The sequence below is a fragment of the Echiichthys vipera genome (assembly GCF_963691815.1).
Source record: "Echiichthys vipera genome assembly, chromosome: 19".
In the NCBI taxonomy this organism is placed as follows: Eukaryota; Metazoa; Chordata; class Actinopteri; order Perciformes; family Trachinidae; genus Echiichthys; species Echiichthys vipera.
In genome coordinates, this window is record NC_139844.1 from 11,751,145 (window position 1) to 11,773,631 (window position 22,487).

The 22,487-nt window shown below is 43.3% G+C and overlaps 2 protein-coding genes across 6 annotated transcripts in view; both read left to right on the plus strand.

The window, feature by feature from the left end:
- Positions 1–2,852: 2,852 nt before the first annotated feature.
- On the plus strand, positions 2,853–16,294 carry LOC310961927 (sine oculis-binding protein homolog). Of its 2 annotated transcripts, none has more exons than XM_083934231.1 (7): positions 2,853–3,104; positions 5,777–5,906; positions 6,225–6,404; positions 7,440–7,591; positions 9,361–9,456; positions 9,644–11,551; positions 14,003–16,294. In XM_083934231.1, the coding sequence occupies exons 1-6, from the start codon at positions 3,012–3,014 to the stop codon at positions 11,540–11,542; spliced, it is 2,550 nt and encodes an 849-aa protein (XP_083790357.1). In that variant the 5' UTR covers positions 2,853–3,011; the 3' UTR covers positions 11,543–11,551; positions 14,003–16,294. The 2 variants fall into 2 exon arrangements, with proteins under 2 accessions (XP_083790357.1, XP_083790358.1); XM_083934232.1 differs by having other exon boundaries at positions 9,665–11,551.
- Positions 16,295–17,729: 1,435 nt separating this feature from the next.
- LOC310961880 (rho-associated protein kinase 2-like) overlaps positions 17,730–22,487 on the plus strand; it is a 31,103-nt gene continuing 26,345 nt past the window's right edge. For all 4 annotated transcript variants that reach the window (XM_083934164.1, XM_083934163.1, XM_083934165.1 and 1 more), the window contains exon 1: positions 17,730–18,184. In XM_083934164.1, the coding sequence (XP_083790290.1) occupies positions 18,047–18,184 (138 nt within the window). In that variant the 5' untranslated portion in view covers positions 17,730–18,046. The remainder of the gene's footprint in view (positions 18,185–22,487) is intronic.

Genomic DNA, 22,487 nt, shown 5'->3' on the forward strand with positions numbered 1-22,487 from the left:
GCAAAAACGATAATGTTAAATATTTATTTTCTGAATGCCATAACTTAGTTTTAGTTACGTGCATACATGGAGACACATGTCTTTTCCAGGGTAAGTAGGCCTAACTAGTATTTATTCAGTTTAGAAGAGTGTTCGGAATGTAAATCCCATCCCATTCATTTGTGAAGTACCTTGACATGTTGTATTTTTGTTAAATATAGCCGATTTAAAGATTAACATGATTATGAAATAGCATTTATCAAGTTTCAGATCAGATATGTCAGCAATATTCCACATTATCTCTTTTAGTTAACTCTTCAGCAAAACAAGTATAAACAAGCTAACATTAGTTTTACAACAACAACTAATAGCCTATCTCTTGAGAAATAGCTTCATTTATCCATTTGTCATAACAAGTAACCCTTTCTTTATTATATACACCATGATCCATGAAAGCAGGAAGATAGATGAATGCACAAATACACTACAGCCGTACAAAATTAGGGAGGGGGCTGGAGCAACACATGATCAAACATGCATCATTGGAGTTTGAATTTGGTTTATTATTTAGTTTCTGTATTTTAACCTATTATCTTAGACCAGTAAGGTGCTATTGATGAACATATCAAAGCTGTTAATCAAATGCATTTCTATGGTAAATGCAAATTGCAGTTGGAGTTGTTTTATATTCTAGGCTTACTGGTCAATTTATTTGGTAACTTAGCACAAAACACCAATGCCCTCATCATGACTGTATTTGCATGTAATTTGATGCAAGAAAAACACCAGGCTATATCCATTGGCACAACTATTTAAAACCAGTGGGTAGACATCCCCCCCTAATGGTGAAAACACAGTACAGTATATCCCTCTGTGAAAACCAGACTACATGTTCAATCATCTTATAAAGTGACAGCGTATTTTCACTGTACTCATGTATCCATGGACAATAATGCAAACAATGATACACAAAGTGGCCAATTTTTATGATTTAGTCCAGATGTTGGGGATTGTAACTCTAGACATATAAATACTGTCTCCAGTCCTCTATCATTTGTCTAAGTGGATTTCAGAGGGAATAGTGAGACTTTCTTATCCCCGCCTTCACCCCCCCAGAGGAGCCTAAAGGGACAGTGCTCCCTGCAGAGGTACCAGATGTGCGCTGTTATGAAGAACCGGAGAGAGGGGCCTTTTGTGAGGCATCAGATAAGCCCTGTTCCCAAAGCCGGGCCGGATCGGGTATCATCAGCGGGTGTACGAGGGGGCGAAACCCAAGCCCTGCACATTGGATCGGGTTTCTGTTTACACGAGCCGTGGTCCCTGGATTCCTCCAACCAGAGCAGACTGGGGACGACTGGAGATGAGGAGGAGAGAGGCTCGAACAACCCTCAAGTCCCGCCTGTCTGTCTACCTGTCTTTCTCTATGCATGGGGTTTAGTTACCAAGTGAAAGTTCTGCAAGAGAGTCACATTTAAGGAAGTAGACTCCGGTTTCTCTACATATTTGGTTATGACATGAAAAACTTTATGACTTAAATCCATCACAATAAGTAGGAGTATTAACCTTAGTGAGTTCAAATGGGGATGTAAAGGATAAAAATAAATATAGTAATAAATAGTCTAATAGTAGTCTAATGATAGTTGTTCAATTTCTCTAACAACCCTGAAATAACATGGATGTTTGTGCGTTTATGTTGCTGAATGTGACTCAGTTCTCTACATGTTTTCATCACTAGCCTGGAAACATCATATTGTAATAAATACTCTGGCCGTTAGCATTGAGAATAGCCATGGGACAAGTGTTAATGCACACAGACACACACCTTCATCATCTGTAAATCCTGCCCTCTGGCACTTTTCTGAAGGCAAAGGTGGCTCAGGGGGCATTGTTGGGTGTGTTTTATATACAGGGAACACACATATACAGGGAACACACATGCACACCCAATGACACACTAGACACTGATCAAACAGATGCCATTTGAGAAATCCCCATACATTCTGCCATGGTATCATTTAACTCATGGCGTTCTTTTCATCTCTTTATTTTAAGTATACAGACAGTGTTTGTACTGTGTCCCCTCAGATAAAACACAGTCTTTGCATTCCTTATGAAATGTATCTGTTGAGATTTGGGAGGGGTGGGCGCCAGGTGTTGGGTTACATCAAATCACAAGGCCCTCCCTTCGCCATCCGAAGAGGACAGCGTCAAGTTACACAGGAAGAGTACGAATTGGACCGGAAACGGATTTTGTTTTCATAATAAAAGTGGGAACTGTAACGAGTCAAAAGGACACCACAGAGCAGCAGATTTGACACAATTAATGGGGCTATATACCCCATTTAATTTTCAAGTTATACAGTATTTACTTGTGTGGGTTCCAGAATGACCTTACCTTTAGTGATGGTTTACAATTTCTGTAGTTTAACTCAAAAACAAAATAAGTGGTGCAGTGGTTATTCTCAAGTACACTTTTGGACAGAGCAAACGGTGCTTTTTTATGGTATTTCCTCTAATACGTTGTTTGTTTTTCATCATTACAAATGCGCGAATTCAGTTTTGATCAGAGATTTGACATGAAATGTGATTAAAGTTCCATGATATGTTGGCCAATGTCCATAAGTCCTTAAATCATTTTAATTGTATTCGAATTCAGACTAAAATCAAAGTTCCCTAATTTAGTTGTTGATACGTGGTTGTCGTTAATGTGCATTTTAAAAACAAGTTACTTTTGATGTAATTAAGACTGCACTTTGAAAGCCCTAACCGGAAGCCCTACCTTTGTGCCCTGCAGACACTTGACTGTGTTGGAGAAGAGAGAGTGAGGATTGTTCGGCGGCGCAGCCTCCAGCCCGGAGCGCACGCATGTTCAGTGGACTCGAATGGTGTGAAGCCCCAGATGAGGACTCAGACGTCCGGGAATGACAGCCGCTGTCACTGGGAATGACAGCTTTTACTCCAAGCTACTCCGCTAAAAACCCTAGAGCTGACACCCAACTCTGATCCGGATCGGATCCAGCCAGACCAGGACTATGCCAGAGATGGAGAAAGGGAGACCACCGGAAAATAAACGCAGCAGGAAACCTGCGCACCCCGTAAAGAGGGAGATCAACCAGGAGATGAAGGTGAGAGGGAGTTTGTGTGCCACTACTAGATTAGTTTTAATCAAGTGAGACGTGTTATTGACTGAGCGATAACTTCTGTACGCGCACGCCTTCCTACTCAGGGCAGAGGGAGACTCAACTGCGCACAGATCAATGCTGGGTATAATCAGACACATACTCCGTTTGTTTTCAGTGAATGCTCTCCTTGTCTCTTTTATGTAAGCAATCATTCTTCAAGAAGACACTTTAGAAAGAAAATCACTGGGATCTACAGAGTTTGCACCCCTTGGAGGACAATAAATGAATCATTATAAATATAAATATAAACTCAAAATGTTACACACAGAGACACAGGGCGTTTTAATTATAGATGTTCGCAGTGAATAAGAGTAGGCTGGCCTTTGCCTAAAAGGGGCGCCATGTCAGGCCAGTTGTGGCCAGACGCACACACCGTAATGTCCAGCGGAGATCCAGATGTGCGTCATTTCTTACCAGCTCTTGCGGTGCGCACACTTGCTGTACCACAGAGGCTTGCCCTTCATGCCTTCCGAAAGAGAGAGTGCATTTATATCCTTTAAATAGCTAACCTCTGGGAAAAAAACAAACACACTAAAGCAGTATGACACAACTTTAAAGGATGTGAGTATCACACCACAATAAAGTTCCTATTCCGAGATAAGGTTTATTAGGGCATGTCCTTTTCATAAGCATTCATCTGTTGCTTGCTTTAAAGGACAGTCACGCTTAAATCACAGTAACAGACATGATTCCCTTCCACCATTATGAGCATATTGCTGCGTGTGAACTAATTCATGGATTGTCTGCTTTGTTTGGGTTCGCACACTGGTTATTTGAGAGTGTTGACTGTGGTTGTAAGGGATATCTGAAGCTCCTTTAAGCGGGGGATCAGAAATCTAAAAAAGACAAGCAAGTTTTTTTTTTTTTTTGGGGGGGGGGGGGGGGGTATTCTGGCCTTTCGTGAGAGAGGAAATGTGCTCTTTTTGTGTAAGTGGTTTGGATTGTAGCGTTTGATATCCAGGGGAGGTGTAGTGTTACAACTTAACTAATTTTAATCAAAACATGTGAAATGCAATCCCTGCTTGATGTGAGCCTGCCTGGGCTGAATCTCAGGGTCGGCCCCGGTTTGTTGCCTTTGGCTGCAACTCTCTCTGTGGTTTGGGATATGGCTTGTCACTCTCACAAAGCAGATGTTTGTCTGATCTGCCAAAAAGAAACAAAAACAACATTGTGGGAAGTTGAGGGGTGGGTGAAAAAAAAATTGCCCGTCTTTCGTTAACAAGAGTATGTGACACTGAGCAGTATGCTTATTGGAGGGAATACCCAAATTACATGTGACGCGAAACATATAAGCCTTATTGTTAAGTAAAATCATAAGAGATGTGCATCATTTAAAATGAGTCAAATAATGGAAAGGCAAAGCAAAGGGTGAGAAAAAAAGACAGACAGGAAGGCAGGAAAACTGATTTCTAGCTCAGCTGAGGTCCAGCCTGTGGTGTTGTCTCTGTAATACATCTGTTTCAACACCACATTCGGACCGACTCCCTCCACGTCAGACCCCGAGCGCAGCACCAGACACCGGATACTTAACTTTAATCATCGTTAGGCATATTTAGCTGGATATGATACCACTGCTTGCACTCACCCACACACTCTCCCAGACACACACACACACACACACACACACACACACACACACACACACACACACACACACACACACACACACACACACACACACAGCAGAAAGTGAGCAAGCTAAGGGTGAGATACATTTCTTTGAGGCCCTAGAGCAGAGCAGAGGTCGGAGTGAGGAAAGCAGGGGAAAGAATGTGCAGTCAGTACTACAGCACTACAACACCACCGCAGCAGACTGGCTGTGCTGGAAAAGGGTGAAACCTGAGAGGCAGTGCTGTGTCGGGTGTCAGGGCTGGAAGGTGCTGGGGTGGAGGGGAGGATGGTGAAGATGGGGGGGGGGCAGTGGAGAGAAAGAGAGACAGGGGAAGCTGGGGAAGAGAGAGGGGAAGAGAGAAAGAGAGAGAGAGAGTTGGACACTGGAGAGAGAAGAAGGGAGAGGAGTGGGGCATTTCCGAGAACCGTGGGACCTCGCTGTGGTGTAGGGTGTCCCGCTCTGATTTCTGCCCGTTCTGGATCAGGTTTCTCCTCCAATCCGGTTCTCCCAAAGCCACAGAGAGAGGTGGGTGGATAAAGAGAGAGACCTTTGTGTTGTTTTTTTTTTCATCTGGTCGTAATAAAAAAAAAAAGACCACACATCCCATCTGTGGGGAACAGTTTTCTTTTCTCCCTCTTTTTTCCAATTAAAAGAGATAAACAAAGGATGATTCATAGATTTCACACTGGTGTTAGGTTTTAAACCTTTCCGTCTCAGATTTAGCAAGAGTAAACAACTTGAATACATCATGGAAAAAGCGTCATACTGTACTCCACTGTGCCCATATTCATTTCCCCAACTGGGCTGGGGCTGAGAAAGAATCCCTTGCATTGATTCAGAGTAGGAAGGTCTGATTATGTTTAGCATAGGATAAAAAGTTCCACTAACAACCCTAAGATGTACCGTCACAATTTACCCTTTGCAGGCAGACTATGGCTCAGTTACCCTATCCCTTTACATAGAACGTTAATCAGTGATTTATTTTCCTCGTTTTCCCATGCAGACGTTTGCAGAAAGCACCATGAATGAGCTTCTGGGATGGTACGGCTACGACAAGGTAGACCTCAGAGACGCAGAGGCCAACGAGATCAGAAACTACAGAGAGAGGCGGCAGCATGTGTCCGTGCTAAAAGGTGAGGGCAGATGTCGACAGTTCAATGTGTTAAAACTGAGTCTTCTTGAATTTACACTAACAGGTTCTGCAGGTCTCTGCGCAGACATTGAGTCACTGTTTAAATTTGCTAGACATACTCTCCTGTAGCAGCAACATCTCAAGTTTCATTCATTCAGATACATCGTATTGTTTCTCAACATGACTGTACTAACAATCAGTGAAGGGCATTGTTACGGGCACAAAAGGTATTACAGTATCATGTAATCCAAACCATGGATTTATGCTATTGTATTACATAAAAAGTCCTGAGCATTATTTTATGTTTTTTGTCTTTCAGAGAACTCTTTGCCAAAACCCAAGAGCCTGGATACCAAGGTCAGTCCCTCGGTCCTCGCAATGAAGAGTGGAGAGAGAGTGTCCAGTGTCCCCTCCTCTTCCTCAACAAGTTCATCCCTGACCACCCCCAAGGAGCACAAGAGTGCCCCCGTCATTGTTCCTCTTATAAAGCCATCAGCAGGTAGTAGGCAACCGGACTTCATATTAAGTGATATAATTTTATCTTATAATGTTGCTGGCTCCAGACCGACACATGCACTGTATTATGTATTATGTTTATAGCTGAAAAGTCATAGTGCAGGGTCAGCAATGTGAATGGGCAAATATGAGCTTAGCAATTTCCTCATGGCTCCTGAACATTCATTGAAGCCCTGTGATCATTTAAAAGGTTATTGTTTGTTTTATCTATTGTTCTTCAGATGCATGCTAATATATGCTGCTTAAATAGCATAAGGCTGTGGCAAAAGGCTGTAAAAAATAGTAATAACTGAAGTTATCTGTTGATTTTTTTAACGTTGTTTCATTATTGCTCAAATTAAAACAACAATTCACTGAAATACCAGTCTTCAAGGAGTCAGATCAGTTAATCTGTGTCATATATTTTTTTGTTGTTTTGACTGTTTACTCTGGCATGTTGGTTCTAAAATAGAAAATGATAAAACCCTATCATTGTCCAGCTGCACTGTACATATACTGTATGTACTGTATAAAAAGTGCTACAGTTCCTAACTCTTGAACCTCAGTTGTTGAACATAGTCAAAATAATTCAAACTGTGTCAGCGTCCATATATCTACGGACCACACAAAGCAGTGGTGGACTTAAGAAACAACAGGGGTGCAGCATGATCTCTGCACTTCCTAAATCCATTCATATTGAGGTGTATCCCAGAGGAAGTTTTGGTGGCCCTCCAGCTGTGGGATTACATTCTGGCATTATGTAATGATATATTTTATCATATAATTGGCTAAAAGATCAGTTCATGGTAAAAACAAAACACCATTGACTTGTGTCATTTGAATGCTGGTGAAATGAAATAGTCACACATTACTATTGAGAGTTCTAATATGGTTGCCGAAATCCTCTTCTGAACTCAACAGCCACACACACACACACCTCGTTGGAACTGAGCTGTTTTAGCAAAGCTGTGTAGTAAAACTTTTGCAAATTGCATTCATTAATTGATCTCAACATATTTTTTCTGCTTTTCCCCTGCAGTGGAAGATGTACAGAATGTGCAGATAGTGTGTGTTTGGTGCCAGAAGGAAGGGGTAAAACGCTACTCTCTATGTATGGGTTCAGAGCTCAAGAGCTTCTGCAGTGAGAAGTGTTTTGCTGCCTGCAGACGGGCCTACTTCAAACGCAATAAGGTTGGTGGTAAACCCAAAATATATACATACCAGCATCCCTGGTGGCATTCATAAACATTTAGCTGTGGCCTTTTACCTTAATGGTGATGTGTTGTAAATCCTGATATCTATAGCCTATGGTTATTTGGGCCCCACTAATATGGGATTTTTGAGACCGATACAGATTTTATGCAGAGGTACTCAGAAGGCTGTTTTCTAAAACTAATAACTTTATTAAGGAATATTTAACATTATCTTACTTAACATCATACAAACAATGCATTGTCAACCAATTCAAGAAATGAACACTGAGAAAAAATAAAGAATTTATAAAAATAAAATGAATAGCTAAATAAACATTCATTGCTAACCATTTTTAAGAAAGCCACACCTTTAGAATATATAAAATCAAATAAATCGCTTCATGACACCATGTCTGAATCACCCCAAGCATTATATTGTGCATCATATGTTCTGTAAAGAAGGTTTTCAAATTGGAACATATCGGAAAACATTTACGCTAAAAGCGATAGATACCGATAATTCTGTGATAGGCCACTATTGGCTCTGATGGAAATGAATGATCTGCAGATCTTTTTTTTATATTTTGAATGTTCAGTTCAGTAGATACTCACACACTAATGCACATACATTCCCACATACAAGTACTTAATATGAAGTCTGTGCTAGCTGTGTCACTTTCCATACACAGGAGACCTGGGTATCAAGTGGTTTCTGGCAGGTAAACAGACCCACAGAAACCAATACTCCTGATCTTGTGAGCTCATAACTGATGGATTTATTTACAGGAAATTTAAAAGTATCGCTGAGAACACACCTTCTAGTTATTATGGAGGACCCAGTATAGGAATGGTGGCGGGGAGGTCAGAGTTTGTAGAGGACACTTAGTATCAGTTTCGCGTTAATGGAGGAGGGGCAGGCCATTAAGTGGCTTTAGTCTGGAGGACAGGAAAGATACAACTATGGAGAAGCGCTCTGATGCACATTGCCATGATTTTTCACCTTTCATTACGACATGGATATACCCTCTTTAGAGGTACGATGTGACAGGCAGCTATATCGCCTTTCACCTCACTGTTGTTTATACTGTGGTAGGTTCATTCACATGACAACAGAGACAATAAAGAGGGCTGAACAGACTGAGCACAACAAGTTTTTTGGAGGTGGGGAGGAAAGCATTGCCGTTGGCTTGTCACTGCTTGTCTTAGAGGAAGGCCAGGAGGCCTGGGGTGAGGTGTCCACTTTCAGTGCATACCTTACCTTCAGCTGCTTCATGTTTCGTAACTCAACACGACTCAATGGGTTACAGAGATAGGGGAGCACTCAGATCGGCAGCAGATCAGCTTACATGAATCAAGAGGAATTTCCTATATTAATACTGGCAAGGCCATTAATAATATGACAATACATCACCTGCATTATCTCCCTACTCGGTTGTAGAATCGTATCTATTTCACCACACAGTGATTTCCCTTTGTTGGACTGACCTTTTAGGGTTTGATACCATGCATATAGTTCAAACTGTTTCTAATCTTGATGACAAGGTGATTCAGTCGAAGCTATTTTCTGCACTTGTTATGTAATAAGTTCAAATTTGGTTTAGTGACCACAGAATGATTCCATTGTAGCATTTTCAATTTAAAGCAACCACAGTTCCATCACCGTGAATTTGAGAGGGAATTCATCAGAAGTAGGGGGAACTCAGGTCTGACAAACTGCTTCACATTGGTTCATTTCATGTTTGTCACACTGTGGTTTTCCCCTGTCAGGCCAGAGATGAAGACCTCCACGGCGAGAGATCCCCTCAGCACCCCCATACAGAGGACTCGCCCAGACTGGTGTTAAAGATAAACAGCAATGTCAGAGTAAGAGGACACTATCAATAAATCTTTTGTTTTCCAATGTAAAGTATTATTTTAAATATGCTAAAAAAAATCACAAGAGTAAACAACTTAACATATACATGTAGATTTGATTAATTCCCTCCCCCATTACTGTATATTTGTAAAAATTTTCTCAGCTAGGATCTGCCACTTCAATGACCCTCCACAGTCTCTCTCCCCTGTACCCCAGGTCTGTGACTGGTGCAAGCACGTACGTCACACTAAAGAATACCTGGACTTCGGATCTGGCGAGGAACGAGTCCAGTTCTGCAGCACCAAGTGTCTGAATCAGTATAAGATGGATGTTTTCTACCGAGAAGCCCGTGCAGCTCTCACCAGCTCCAGCCCAAGCAGAACCAGCCAGGAGGGGAGGGCAGACACCATTGTGGCCGGGCAAAAGCTTCTCACTCCTGAGTCTTGGAGCAGCAGCAGCAGTGCAGGAGAAGCTCGACACAGAAACCTTTCTCCTAGGGGGCCTACGCCAATCCATGGAGCAGCAGAATCCACCTCCATGTCCCCCTCTGAAGCATCCTCCTCTAATTCCAAGATCCCTGTCTCTGGGCTGAGGACCCTGGAGAGACCCATCCATCCTCCTCCCTCTGCTATGGAACTGTCACCCCACTCTACTCCCCTTCATCCTCCACCTCCTCTTCGCCCCCCTCTGGAACATCAGCCGGTACCTCAAATCCACATGCCCTTTATCAGACCTCCTCTTCATGCACAGGGCATGAGAAGCCCCCTTGCCAACCCTGTAAGGCACCCAGCCCCCCCTTCAAGTCCTATCCACAGACCTCCTCACTCTCCCCACCTGCAGCCCCCAACCTCTTCCATGAATCCCCCCGGACTGATGCATCCCTTCCCAGGAGCCTACTTCCCTGGCTTGCACTCCCCTCCTCTGAACATGATGCATAGAGGTCCTGTCCCAATGCCTCACATGATGAACTATGGTATTCCATCCTTCAGCCCTCTTCTGCCCCAACCCACTGTTCTGGTGCCTTATCCCATTATTGTTCCCCTTCCTGTCCCCATACCCATTCCTATCCCTATTCCAGTCCCTTCTAAGGTAAACCTAGAAACTCCAAGTCACAGTGGTGTTATCCAGCCTGTGCCAGAGGGGTTAGACAGGTGTAGATCCAGGGCTACCATGCTGCCATCTCCAGGGGTCCCTGAAGGCGACAGCAGATTCCTAGCCAATAAATGGGGTGGAACTTTGACTCAAGGTGACCCCAACACAGACTGGGTTAAATCAGAGAGGCCATTCCCGTCCCCAACATCCACACCCCATAGTACTGCATCTTCCCCTAGAGCACAGTACAATGTATCCCCCTGCTCAGCCTCAGGGTCAGAGGGGCTGACAGACTATAAGCAGCAGCAGTCAGAACGACAAGTCATTCAAAGGGTTCTTCAAATGACCCAAATGAAGCCCAGTGCCAATGGAGTGGTGGACCTATCAGGGCTGGGAGAGTCAGCAAATGGACAGGGTACCAGATCAGGGCTCCACGACATCATCAGACCCACCCCTCCTCTACCACAATCTCCATCACATGACACTGTCTACCACCACCAGGACTCCCACACTCCACCTTCACACACCCCACCAAGCCCCACAGGGAGCAGCCATCTATATGATGCCACGTCCTCTGCCCTGAAACCTCAGGAGCACAGTCCAAATGGGATGTCCTCCTCATCCACACCCGCCAGTCCAGACTCCTCCCTACCCCAGAGAGTACCAGCACCAGTCCCTGACCCTATGCTCAGTGAGCTGGAGGCCATCAAAGAGAACAAGTGCTCTGTTGTCGGCACAGTGCGGGTTGAGGGCCCAGTCAGTCAGTCAGAAGAACCCTTAGCGGTAGTTGCGGAGGTAGGAGAGGACCCCCATGTTCCTGATGAGGACCATGCCTATGCCCTGCCCACAGCGCCAAAGACAGGTGGGACCACCACCCCGCTGCTCTTGCCCAAACTCAGGGACAAGGGTAGCCTGCGGAGCCCTGCTAATATGCCCAGTGCTGGAGACATGGAGCCAGCTCTGAAGAGGCGATGCCTACGAATCCGTGATCAGAATAAGTAGAGGATGGAGGTGAGAGATTCTATTACAAGGCACGGTATAGATAGCCTTGCTTTGACTAGATGTTCTATCTGATATTTCTGAGTTGTGCATTGGGAAGTGGGAGAACTACTGTACCTTTTTGTTTTACACATACATCAACAGAAGACTTGCCACAAACAGCCCATTGGTGGGATTTACTGCATCAGAGCATTTCAGAGATTGTCAGGAACCTTTATTAGTATACCAAGAGAACTCTGACTGTATTTGCATACACTTTCTAAATCCTGTTGCCCTGTTCTGTGTGGCAAACCCCACCCATGTGGCATTCTGTGTTGGTTAAATTAAAAACCAGAAATTATTTTTAAATGCCATTTGACTACGGATTGAAAAATGTGCACATACACTTATTCACAAATACACAGGGCAAGCTTAATCACAGGTCTCTAAGTATGCGCGTGGTCACTAAACAGCATGGCGCCAAATAGAGAGAATCCCAGTAACCTGGCACTGCTCTGGGCTCTACAGTTACAACAGGGGAAGGGGGTGGAGGGCACAAGCAGTGAGAGTCACTTTGAAAGCCGATCACTTCACCGCAACCTGACGGTCACAATGCTTTGTTTGCCTGGCAGCCTGTTTTGTAGGCTCATTTTTGCCAAGATATGTGAGTATGTGTCTGTTTCAGAGGGAGGGAGAGATTTCTACATTTCTACCAATTAGCTGATGCTTCTGTCCAGGGCAGTTTGCAGTCTATGAGAAGGCAGTGGGTCACGGACAGATGGCGGCTGCTAAATCAAAACCGTGACTTTGAGGTTACGGGATGGTCTGTCGAACCTGACACCCAGACAGAGGGACAGATCAAGTGAGGTTGATTAGGTGTGACCCCAAAGTCAAACTCTTGCTTCTTGCAGAGGGAACGGTGAGGCAGTGCAGACATGTTTCTGAGGTCACTGTAGAGACAGAGGTGATTGTCAGGCAGACTATAAGGCGCTGTGAACATGAGAGCCAGCCCTCTGCTGTGATAGAGCTCTGGGGCTTCACTAGAAAACACAGGGGCAGAACCAAAGCGCTTCGATTACGCATGTCTTAATGACACCCTGCTCTGGCTTTGACTCGTCTCTCTCCCATGTATGAGCTTAGCACTCTCCTCCTCTCCCCTTTCAGTCCTTTTCCTTCTCTTCGCTCACCACCACTGTCCCCTGCCAACCAGATGTTGTTGTTAGAGTGCAGCAGAAAATCCTCCTTACTTTGGACCAATCAAGGGGCCTCTCGATTTCACTTGCCTGATTGGTAGTCCAAATGGCTGTAACACCACCCACCGTTCTCACCCACTGGTATCCCGCCATAATGAGATCATGTTACAATTTAGACTGTATCTCCTGAGATTAATCTGCTGATATTACAGAGATGGCTTAGATTTCAACCATCCTGCTTTTCTCTCCATTTTCCTCTCCAAAGGCCATGGGTCGGCATAATAATTCTATTTAAAAATGACGGTTGTTGATAGAGAAAGCACAACATAAACCTTTATCTTATACCCCAGATGTTTTGTGTTTGAGTTCCAAGATTCCCTTTCACTAAATGAGTTCCCACATTTACTCTTTGTCATTTGTTGTGGTTTCATGCTTCCCCTTAGTAACCAATACATTTGAAATCACAACATGCTGCCTGTGTCGTGCATACGGATTTGTGGCCCTGCATTGTGTGTAATGGGAGCTGGCTGCCGTATGCGAATGACTTTAGCCTGCCACCTCTGTGCTCCGAGCCCAACATTGCTGTCCTGTTCCATTGTCTCCACTGCTAAAAGGCTTTAAAAAAAAATAATCTCCCACTCTGACAGAATCAGCAGCAGCCAAGTGAAGTATTTCACCTCAGGAAACAGCCCAGTTTTTCGTCTCAGTTTTCTTTGCCTTTATTTGGGATATTTTATAGCCCCGTGTAATCCGATCCCACCACATGGGTATTCGCTGAGCGTTTGAAACTAAAACGCAATGGGACAGAGGGAGTACAGAACCCTGGCTTGGCCCTTACATGAGAGTGTGTGCGTCTGTTTACGTTTAATATGGGTGTTTGAATGAAAGTCTGTATTAGTGTGTGAGAGAGAAAGAGGCCAGATGTTCTTGGTTTGATTGTGCCCTGTGCGACAGTTATCTGAGTGTTGACACGACTAAAAGCCTCATTCTCAGCGTTCATGTAGAAAAGGTGGATTAAGGAATGAGTGTCCGGAGAAGGAGAGGTTGATATAAGATATCCTAAAAATGGAAATTAGAATCAGCCCAGAATCTTCAACATCTCACCACTCTTTCTCTCTCTCCTTCTTTCTGGTTTTTGCTCTCTCTCTCTCTCTCTCTCTCTCTCTCTCTCTCTCTCTCTCTCTCTCTCTCTCTCTCTCTCTCTCTCTCTCTCTCTCTCTCTCTCTCTCTCTCTCTCTCTCTCTCTCTCTCTCTCTCTCTCTCTCTCTCTCTCTCTCCACCTAATGAACAGACTCCCTGTTTAACACTGTATGGCGGTGCCAGATTCAGTGCCACGCCCTCTTGTGGACAACGCCAGTGGTAACACCCTCCAGCGCATCCGCCTGTCAGCCCAACAGAGTGCTCTGCCTGTAGACCAGCAGGGTGCCAACCTAGGAATCGGTCCAGATGGCCATATATCTCAATTCATCATGGGGGAAGAACACAACACAATCACACATTTTATCTTGGACCAAAGAGTATTGCTGGCTAGTGTGTTATGTTGTGTTCAGAGAGCACTTGATATGGAACATCTCAGATCTTCTCCCTGTCTGACATTGCCCTAAAGTGTGTCTGTGTGCGTGTATGTGTAAGTGAGGCTGCCCAGATGCGCTCCCCTCAACCTCCTCCTCCTCCTCCTCCTCCTCTCCTTGCTCCTCACAGCAGACAGGGCTCTGATCAGCCTTGTGTGGTCTTCTCAGATGGAGCCCGAACATGATCTCTTTCCAGGGGAAACGGTTTGTTTTCCCTGCCCGGCTTGCACAAAGAGCCACATTGTTCCTCTCCCCATATCCCACGCTGACTCCCCACTCCAGGTTTTGGGTTACCTGGCCGACAGGGGCTCAGACATCAGGAGCTTTTTTATTTTTTTTGACCGGCAGTCAGGAATATAGTATACCCTTCTGCCCTACACCTCGCCGCCCATTCTAAATACGGTACACAGTAACACACTAGTTCTGAGGCTCGGTTCCTCACAAATTATTTCCTGTGATTGACTCTGCTCACTTCCCTTAAGGGGGGGAGAAATTCTGCTGAGATTGAGACTTTGTCATTGGGCAGTTTATACACTGTGTGGAGAGAGCATTGTTGGGTAAAAACTACACAGAATATACGAGTGGACACCTACTGATATACAGTAGCTGTGATGGTCTGTGAAACACTTAGGTCGTCCTAATGATGCTGGTCCCTCACCTTTCACCTAATCTGCCAAAGCTTTGATAGCAAATCAGAATTTGAATCACTTTTAGCAACAGGTGCCACACACACGGCAGTTGAACTGATCTTGATTTCAGATTTGTTTTTTATATAAATCACTAGCTCTGATCAGACAATTTTTAAAAATCAGGCTGGTATATAATATTACCAAATGTTGTATTATGCTCAACCGTCAAATGCTGTGGTATGCAGCAGTCAGTATTACAGTTCCCGCTATCGAGGACACCCGATGAGATTTGATCCAGATTGATCACTTCAAGGCTTTGTCAACACTTGTCCCATTGTAAAAATGTCAGTTTTCGTGTTGAGCTCTACACAGATACTATTTGATGTTATATTAACTTATGGATGATGCATCTGTAGATTTTCACCAAAAAAGTGCTTAATGTCTTCATTTGTTTTTTTTTTTTCTTTTATGATTGTATTTTGTGATTGCCGAAGCTCTACAGCACCCCAAGTCTTTTTGTTTGTATACTGTATCCCCACTAGAGAGCAGTCTTTGCCTTTGTAACTTTGCACCTGCCCATAGTTGACCAGAAATAACCAGGAGGCCCATAGGCAGCCTGCTGAAACCCATATGAGTACAAAGAACTTAACACTGCACTCGGTGCCAGCTGTCTGAACCAATGCCAAGTAGATGCTCTTCCTCCCTTGCTGCCATTATTTTCGCCTTACATCTAAATATTACCTACCATTACAGCAGTTTCAGGCAGACCCAGGGTGCCCTTTAAAGCCTCTTCTTAATAAAGAGTTCAACAGGCCCTTGGGATAAGTAATCATCATGGTCTAGTCCTAGAATAACTCCAAATGTGACCCACCCCTGCCATCATTCCAAATCAACATGCCTGTGTGTGTGTGTGTGTGTGTGTGCGTTTGCGCGCACAGAGCAGCAGCGACACATTTCTCCCCACTCATTCCAGCCTACATCTCACCACAGGTCATGCCATTATGTTAGTGTCATCCTGGGCTGGCCAGGGGAGTTTGTCAGTGATGACATCACTCCATGCAAAAAGCTGTGGTGTCAACAAGTGGTCCTCTGCTCTGACGCCAGAGGCCAACTTATGGACTGCCATTGTTGGTTTTATTGCACATTTTAATCATTGCCAATTCTGACCTGATACCGTTTGTGTGTTAATTCAATGTTGGGAGGGGGAAAAAAAGACTTTAGAAATGTTGTTGCTGTTGTTGCCTGAAATGTATTGGTACACTAGGCCTCTTTCTGACCTCCCCTGTCAAACATTTAGCCCACTGTCTGAATAGATTCTTCACAGATTGTTTGTATTTAGTAACTCAGAGCTTTGGTGAAGACCTCTTTGTAAAGTAAAATAAATAAAAGTTATTCTAAGAACAAGGAAACGTGGTTTGTTATCATACATTTTTGTACTTCGTGTGTTTTTCTCCCTAATTGCTGTGTTCTATGTGTTGTGCTGTAACTTTCTGACCCTGAATGTAGGCTATTAGCCGAAATACTTGACACGCATACAATAATTAGCCTATCCGGATTGGAGCTGTAGATAAGGGCCGCTAACACACTGCGGGGCCCGTAAATCTCTATTTTTAGTGCCAGCGTGTCTGCGAGGCAGCGCATCAGCATTCCTAAAATACTGAGGGTTGGTCGGGGCCCTGCGTTGTGACGGTAAAACAGATGAATGAGATAAGAGAGCAGGAATTCCGGCTCGGTGAGGGCTCTCTGGGAGCAGTGATTGGAGGCAGTTAGGGGGCCGTGGTATCCCGGGCTGGGGCAACCTTCCAGGGGTAAAACAGGCTACGACAGTAAATAGATACAAAAGAGCTGGACTGGAGTCCTAAAAGACTTTTCAGCACACAGGAAAAGATAGGAACCGATATGGGTCTCATGTTTGTCAAGTCACCTATACTTCAGCATAAAACCGGATGTACTGTTTTACCTTCAAAATAAAAGCGTGAATCAATCTGACCAATGAGATTATGCTGTATTGTGTAGCATTGTGTTTTATTATTTCTCCTTCACCTTTTAATTTTTTATTTAAAATTGTATTAAAATAATAGTACGCTAAAATAATTCCAATGTAGGTCTATATAACACATTTCATATTTTTTAAATACATTTAAATGGTGCAGATGGTCTACAATGCGCTACGTGTAAAATATACCTAAAAATATATTATTTTTTATGTGTAAAGCATCCTTGAGTACTGAGAAAAGCGCTATACAATTGATCTATTATTATTATTATTACTATTATTAGGAAAACAGACAAAAAAGAAATAAGAAGATAAAAAATGTTTTTTTAAGAAAATATATTTTGACAAAACAAATAAAAAACAACATTTCTTTTAAATAAATTACAATTAAGAAAAGTTGAAAGTGCCTTTTTTATTTGAATCATTACTTTATATTTACAAAATAATATAGTTAAATATAATACATGTACATGCATTATAACATGTAGTAAATTAGTAATTAGTAATATTAGTAAATAGTATTAGGAATAGTAAATTAGTAATATATTCTTACCATTTTTTTCTTTAAAGTCATTTCATGTATTTACAACATTTACAATTTTTATTTGTATTTCTTTATTAGGTTATAGACACCCTTAATATTTACGTACTATATCACAATTTGTTGAATATATCTATCTATATTAGGCCTATCCTTACATTTCTTGGGAGGCGCAAACACGCCTATATGAGAGTTTTAGTTTGATAGTCCTAACCGGAAGTCGCGCTGAAAGACTTGACAGTAGTCCGGGCAGGTTGGACACGTTGTGGTCGGATCAGATTTGGTTGCATCTACCTGGGGCAGACGGGAAGCACCTGGGAAGTGGAGCGCGTTCTCTTGGCTCACCCTGGTCCGCTCGATTTCCACTCTGCTGTGAGATATTAATGAGAAAGGAGTGAGGCGGTGAACTTTGGGCGCCGGGTAAATAATTAACCTGACTACTCAAGCGGCACTTTAGCGCAGGAGAGCTGACATGAGGAGCTGAGCGAAGCAGCAGCAGCGGAGTGCGCCTCCTGTCCGCCCGCACGCACGCCCGCACGTACGCACGCCTGTGTCTCGAGACTGAAAAACACACAGGCCTACAGGTGTTCTTGTGCTTATGCGGTTTCGTGTCATTGGACCTGGATACAACACTGTGATCATGCTCGGAGCGGAGAGCAGACTGGAAAGCCGGCTGAAGAAGCTGGAGTCCCTCATGAGGAATCCACAGTCGGCCTTAAACTTGGAAACACTGCTGGTGAGTTTTGCGTTTACCCCTCAGGGGATCAGAGTCTGCTCCATAGCCTACAGGTAGGTCTCACACCTCAGACACACACATAGCTGTGCTCTTAGTTATTATTCTGTCATGAATCATTATCACCTGAAGAGACACGTCTGTCGTCTCAGAGGTGTGTAAACAAATCTGAGACTAGTTAGTTGCTCAATCTGAAAAACAAACACTAATTGCTGTTATTGTATGAGTGACTAAGTGGGTGATACTCTGTAAGATAAGTTCATGTGTTAGTCAACACTTTGGCTTTTAATAAGCAGAGAGAAACTCCACCTAAACTATATGTTGAGACCTTTTCCCGATTACAGTTTAATCTTCATTTTTTTACAGCTTTAATGGAAATATGTTGTGTTTATAATAATACAATCTGATACATTCATGAAAGGTGCATTAAACTGAACATTGCCATTTAAGATATGGACAAAGAACCAATCAGAGCCCACCCTAAAATCTAAGTAGTTAATCCATTCATCTCCTCTTGTCACTCCATCACTGTGTGTACGTGATTGAGTCTCTTGGCGTGGCCTTCAACTGACATGCCCCCTCTCTGACCTGTCCTAAGAATGTACTCAACCAACTTTGATAAAAAAAAAAAAAAAACTACTGCTAAGCCTCTGTGCCCCAGCCTCTGACAACAAATACACATTTGAGCTGATATGGAGCAGCCTTTTTTCTCTGCCTCTGGCTTGACAGGATCTCCCCCCCCCCAGGGCGCAGCCTAGAACTTGCCTTACTTTGTTGGTTTGCACAAGCATTTTTTCAGCACTGTACTTGGGGAAAAGAATCCTGTCAAGACAATCCAGAAAGATCTGAGGAAATGTCAAGACTGGCTTAATGTTCACGCTTTTGATCAGTAAAGGAAGTAACCTGATGGGGAAATGTTCCGAAAAATCCGCCACCATCCACGGTTGCCAAAAAGAACCTTGGTTATCATGCTTAGGGATAGGGCTGGGTGATATCTTTAATCCAAATTTACATCATTTTAATCTTGATAATGATTCATATCCCAATACAGCATGTTTTCTGGGAATTTAATAAATAAACCGTCTATATGACATAACCACATGGTAAAACCTACTTTTGTTATTAAGAACTTGAATATAACGTGAAGTATCAGAACCTAAAGTGTCAACATTTCAATATAAACAATACATAGTGTGTGTGTGTGTGTGTGTGTGTGTGTGTGTGTGTGTGTGTGTGTGTGTGTGTGTGTGTGTGTGTGTGTGTGTGTGTGTGTGTGTGTGTGTGTGTGTGTGTGTGTGTGTGTGTGTGTGTGTGTGTGTGTGTGTGTGTGTGTGTGTGTGTGAGATTTTATATCTTTTTGACCATATATATGTTAGCATATCGCTCAGTCCTCATCGCAGTCAATATGTCAACCTGATGAATAGATGATGAGACAGCCGAGGAGGTTTGATGTTGTACAGGTTGTCTACACAAAACAACCGTCCCTGCTGGTGGAAACCGTGTCTATTCTCAGTGCTGATGAGTCACAAGTAAAGTTCACTGTACAGCCAAAGCAAACCCAACTCGTGTCATACAATGACGTAATCAGATAACAAAGTGGAATGAATCCATTTTAGCCTACGTCGACTCTCCACCCAACCCTCACCTGTCATTATTCCCAGTTTTATCTCTACGGTAGGCTGCTTCTGGTTCCAAGCAGCTCTGTAGTGGACATAACTATGGCCACCGGGCTGCCCTAATGCAGGAAGCTACCACACAGGAAGCTGCAGTCACTTCCTGCAATTGAGATGGAGTTAACCTGCCGTGACCTCACATCACTCTTTCCTGTTTGCCAACAATCATTTTGTTGTGTTTCCACAAACTATGTTTTCTAAAGCGTTCTCATAGAAGAAAGGATTTGGGTCTCAGCTGATGAAGCTTTTCAGAAGATAAACTGTTGATATTTATTCTGTATTCTGTATTTCTTTTCTCGGACTCGGTCTATAGGCTACAGGCTACAGGCGAGGCACAATTTATGATTTACATTCACAGAACCTCTCCACTGTTGCTGACTGTGCTCAGGGGGGGGTGTTTTGTGAGGACACACCACCGAGATCGTGTTCAGATTTGTCCAGATTCCAGAAGTGGAAATAAAACCCCTTTGATCTAGGAACGCACCGTTCCAACTTTTTCAGACCCGATACAGATACAGAACCTGGGCTTTGGGTATTGGCTGATACCCAGTACTGATCTGATAGTAGTGTTAAAATCAATAAGCCGTATGCCTCACTGTGTGGAAGTGACTGATACAACTAAAAATCTTCAATTAACTGGACTTTATAGAGCCAGATAAAGATCGGCCCCATGGTCACCGATTCCTGATATATTTATTTGAGCCAGTATTGGTCAGATATCACTACCAGATCAGTGCATCCCTACTTTAAGCTGGTTTTCTTTGGCTCTGGCTGGTCTGAGGCTCAATCTAAGAATGAAGGCCCCTTTTTATCGGTGTAATTAGATGTTAACCCCCGCGTTAACTTAAAAAAACCTGCACCATCTCTGGTCTTTAGTGTCTTTCACCTCCTCTGGAAATTCACAGTCAGCCACTTTGTCTCACTGGTGTCAAGCTGCAGATCATTCTTGTTCCAACAAACTCTCTCGTGAAACTCGTCAAAGAAAAGATTGAATGGGAAGCCCCTGTAGTCGTCGGCTGACTCCAGATTTATTATTATTTATTATGATACATTTACAAAAATCCTATCAAATGTCAGAATTAAAAAGGCTGGATCCTTTTAAATCACGCTGCGCTGGGATTACAGGCAGGGTTCGGTTCTTTAACTTTAACAAATCTCTCATCAAAGGAACTGTACTCGACATTCAGAACATTAACATAGCAGCAAACAGCTATTTGCTATGTAAAGATATAGTGGTGTAATGGCGCTCTGAGCAGAGATTGAAGTCACTCTCCCTCTGTGAGTGTTGTAATCCGAGTTTCTCTGTCGTTTGCTGTGATAGACGGTCCGTGCATGTTAGTACTTTGATAAGAGCACCTTTTTAAATCTTTTTTTTATTAGCGAAGAGAAATGTACAAAACTCAGACAGCGATTTAGTGAAATTGGAAAATGTGTGAAAATGTCCTGTCAATAAACACAAGTTTACATTGGGGGTTTCTCATCGTTTAGTATCACTTTTGTCTTTGAGATTTAACGTGTATTACTCATAAAACACTTTCAAAGCCAATATTTTTTTTTATTTATATATATTTTAAACAGTGCATTTTTTTTTACATCCATGTTTACTTGCAGCGTATCTTTTCACATCACTGTGCCCCGTGGCAGCAGTTTGTATCATGTTTCCCCGCATGCTCAAACGTGCGTGTGCATCTACGTCCTTCTGACCCACTTCTAAAACATTGCTCTTACGTGCTGCTAGTGGTAAAAAACAACAACAACTATCTTTCGACTTTTTGCAAATCGAGTTTTAGATATGACATTACCGTATTTATAACTTTTCGTACTTAAAATTGATGGCGGATAGATATGACATGGAAGTCGAAAGGTTTTGAATATAGATCGTATTTATGTACATAAAATAAAACACAGACTGTTGAATTCACACACACACACACACACACACACACACACACACACACACACACACACACACACTGTGTAAAATGATCACAGATCCTGGAGCGCTCTGCTTGAATCCAGACCCATAAGCTGTTTGTCCCACAATAGCTTCTGAGCCTTTAGGTCTATTTCCACCCGTCTGCGGTGGGGGAGATCTCTCTCCGCACCGCTGCTATTTAAAGGTGCAGAATTGTTCCACATGCCCCTGCCCACCCACTCACATGTCCCTCGAACAAACAGTCCGATAGACACTGCTGTGGCTCAACCACCCTACCCCACCCACACGCACACACTGGATGACTCTACTTGACCCTTGTTTCTGGGGAACAGAGGGTCAAACTACACCCCCCACCCACCTGCCCAACTGCTCTGCCAGCCTCATGCGTTTGGATCACAGAGACATTTTGGTTCTACGTGAAACACAACACCGCTGATTTAAGCACTGATGACACGACTGAGGCCCCAGCTTTTAGTCAGATGCTGCCACTGTCCCTCTGTGTTAAGCCATAGGCAGGGATTTATATTTGTTTGGATGGAGCGGGTGTTGGTGTGTCTGTGTTTGGACACTGGGCCGTAATGGCATCATGCGACTAGTTATCGTTGTATGACTATGTTGTGTCTTCACAGCCATTAACCATTGTCCTTTTGTCATTGTTTTGTTAAGCTGCCCATTAGCAGGCTCATTCCCGTAATGT

Bases quoted from the DNA above. Each gene is read 5' to 3' on its own strand.
- LOC310961927 (XM_083934231.1), top strand. From the start codon at position 3,012: ATGCCAGAGATGGAGAAAGGGAGACCACCGGAAAATAAACGCAGCAGG. The intron at 5,907-6,224 runs GTGAGGGCAGAT...TTTGTCTTTCAG, and splicing joins GCATGTGTCCGTGCTAAAAG to AGAACTCTTTGCCAAAACCC. The intron at 9,457-9,643 runs GTAAGAGGACAC...GACCCTCCACAG, and splicing joins AGATAAACAGCAATGTCAGA to TCTCTCTCCCCTGTACCCCA.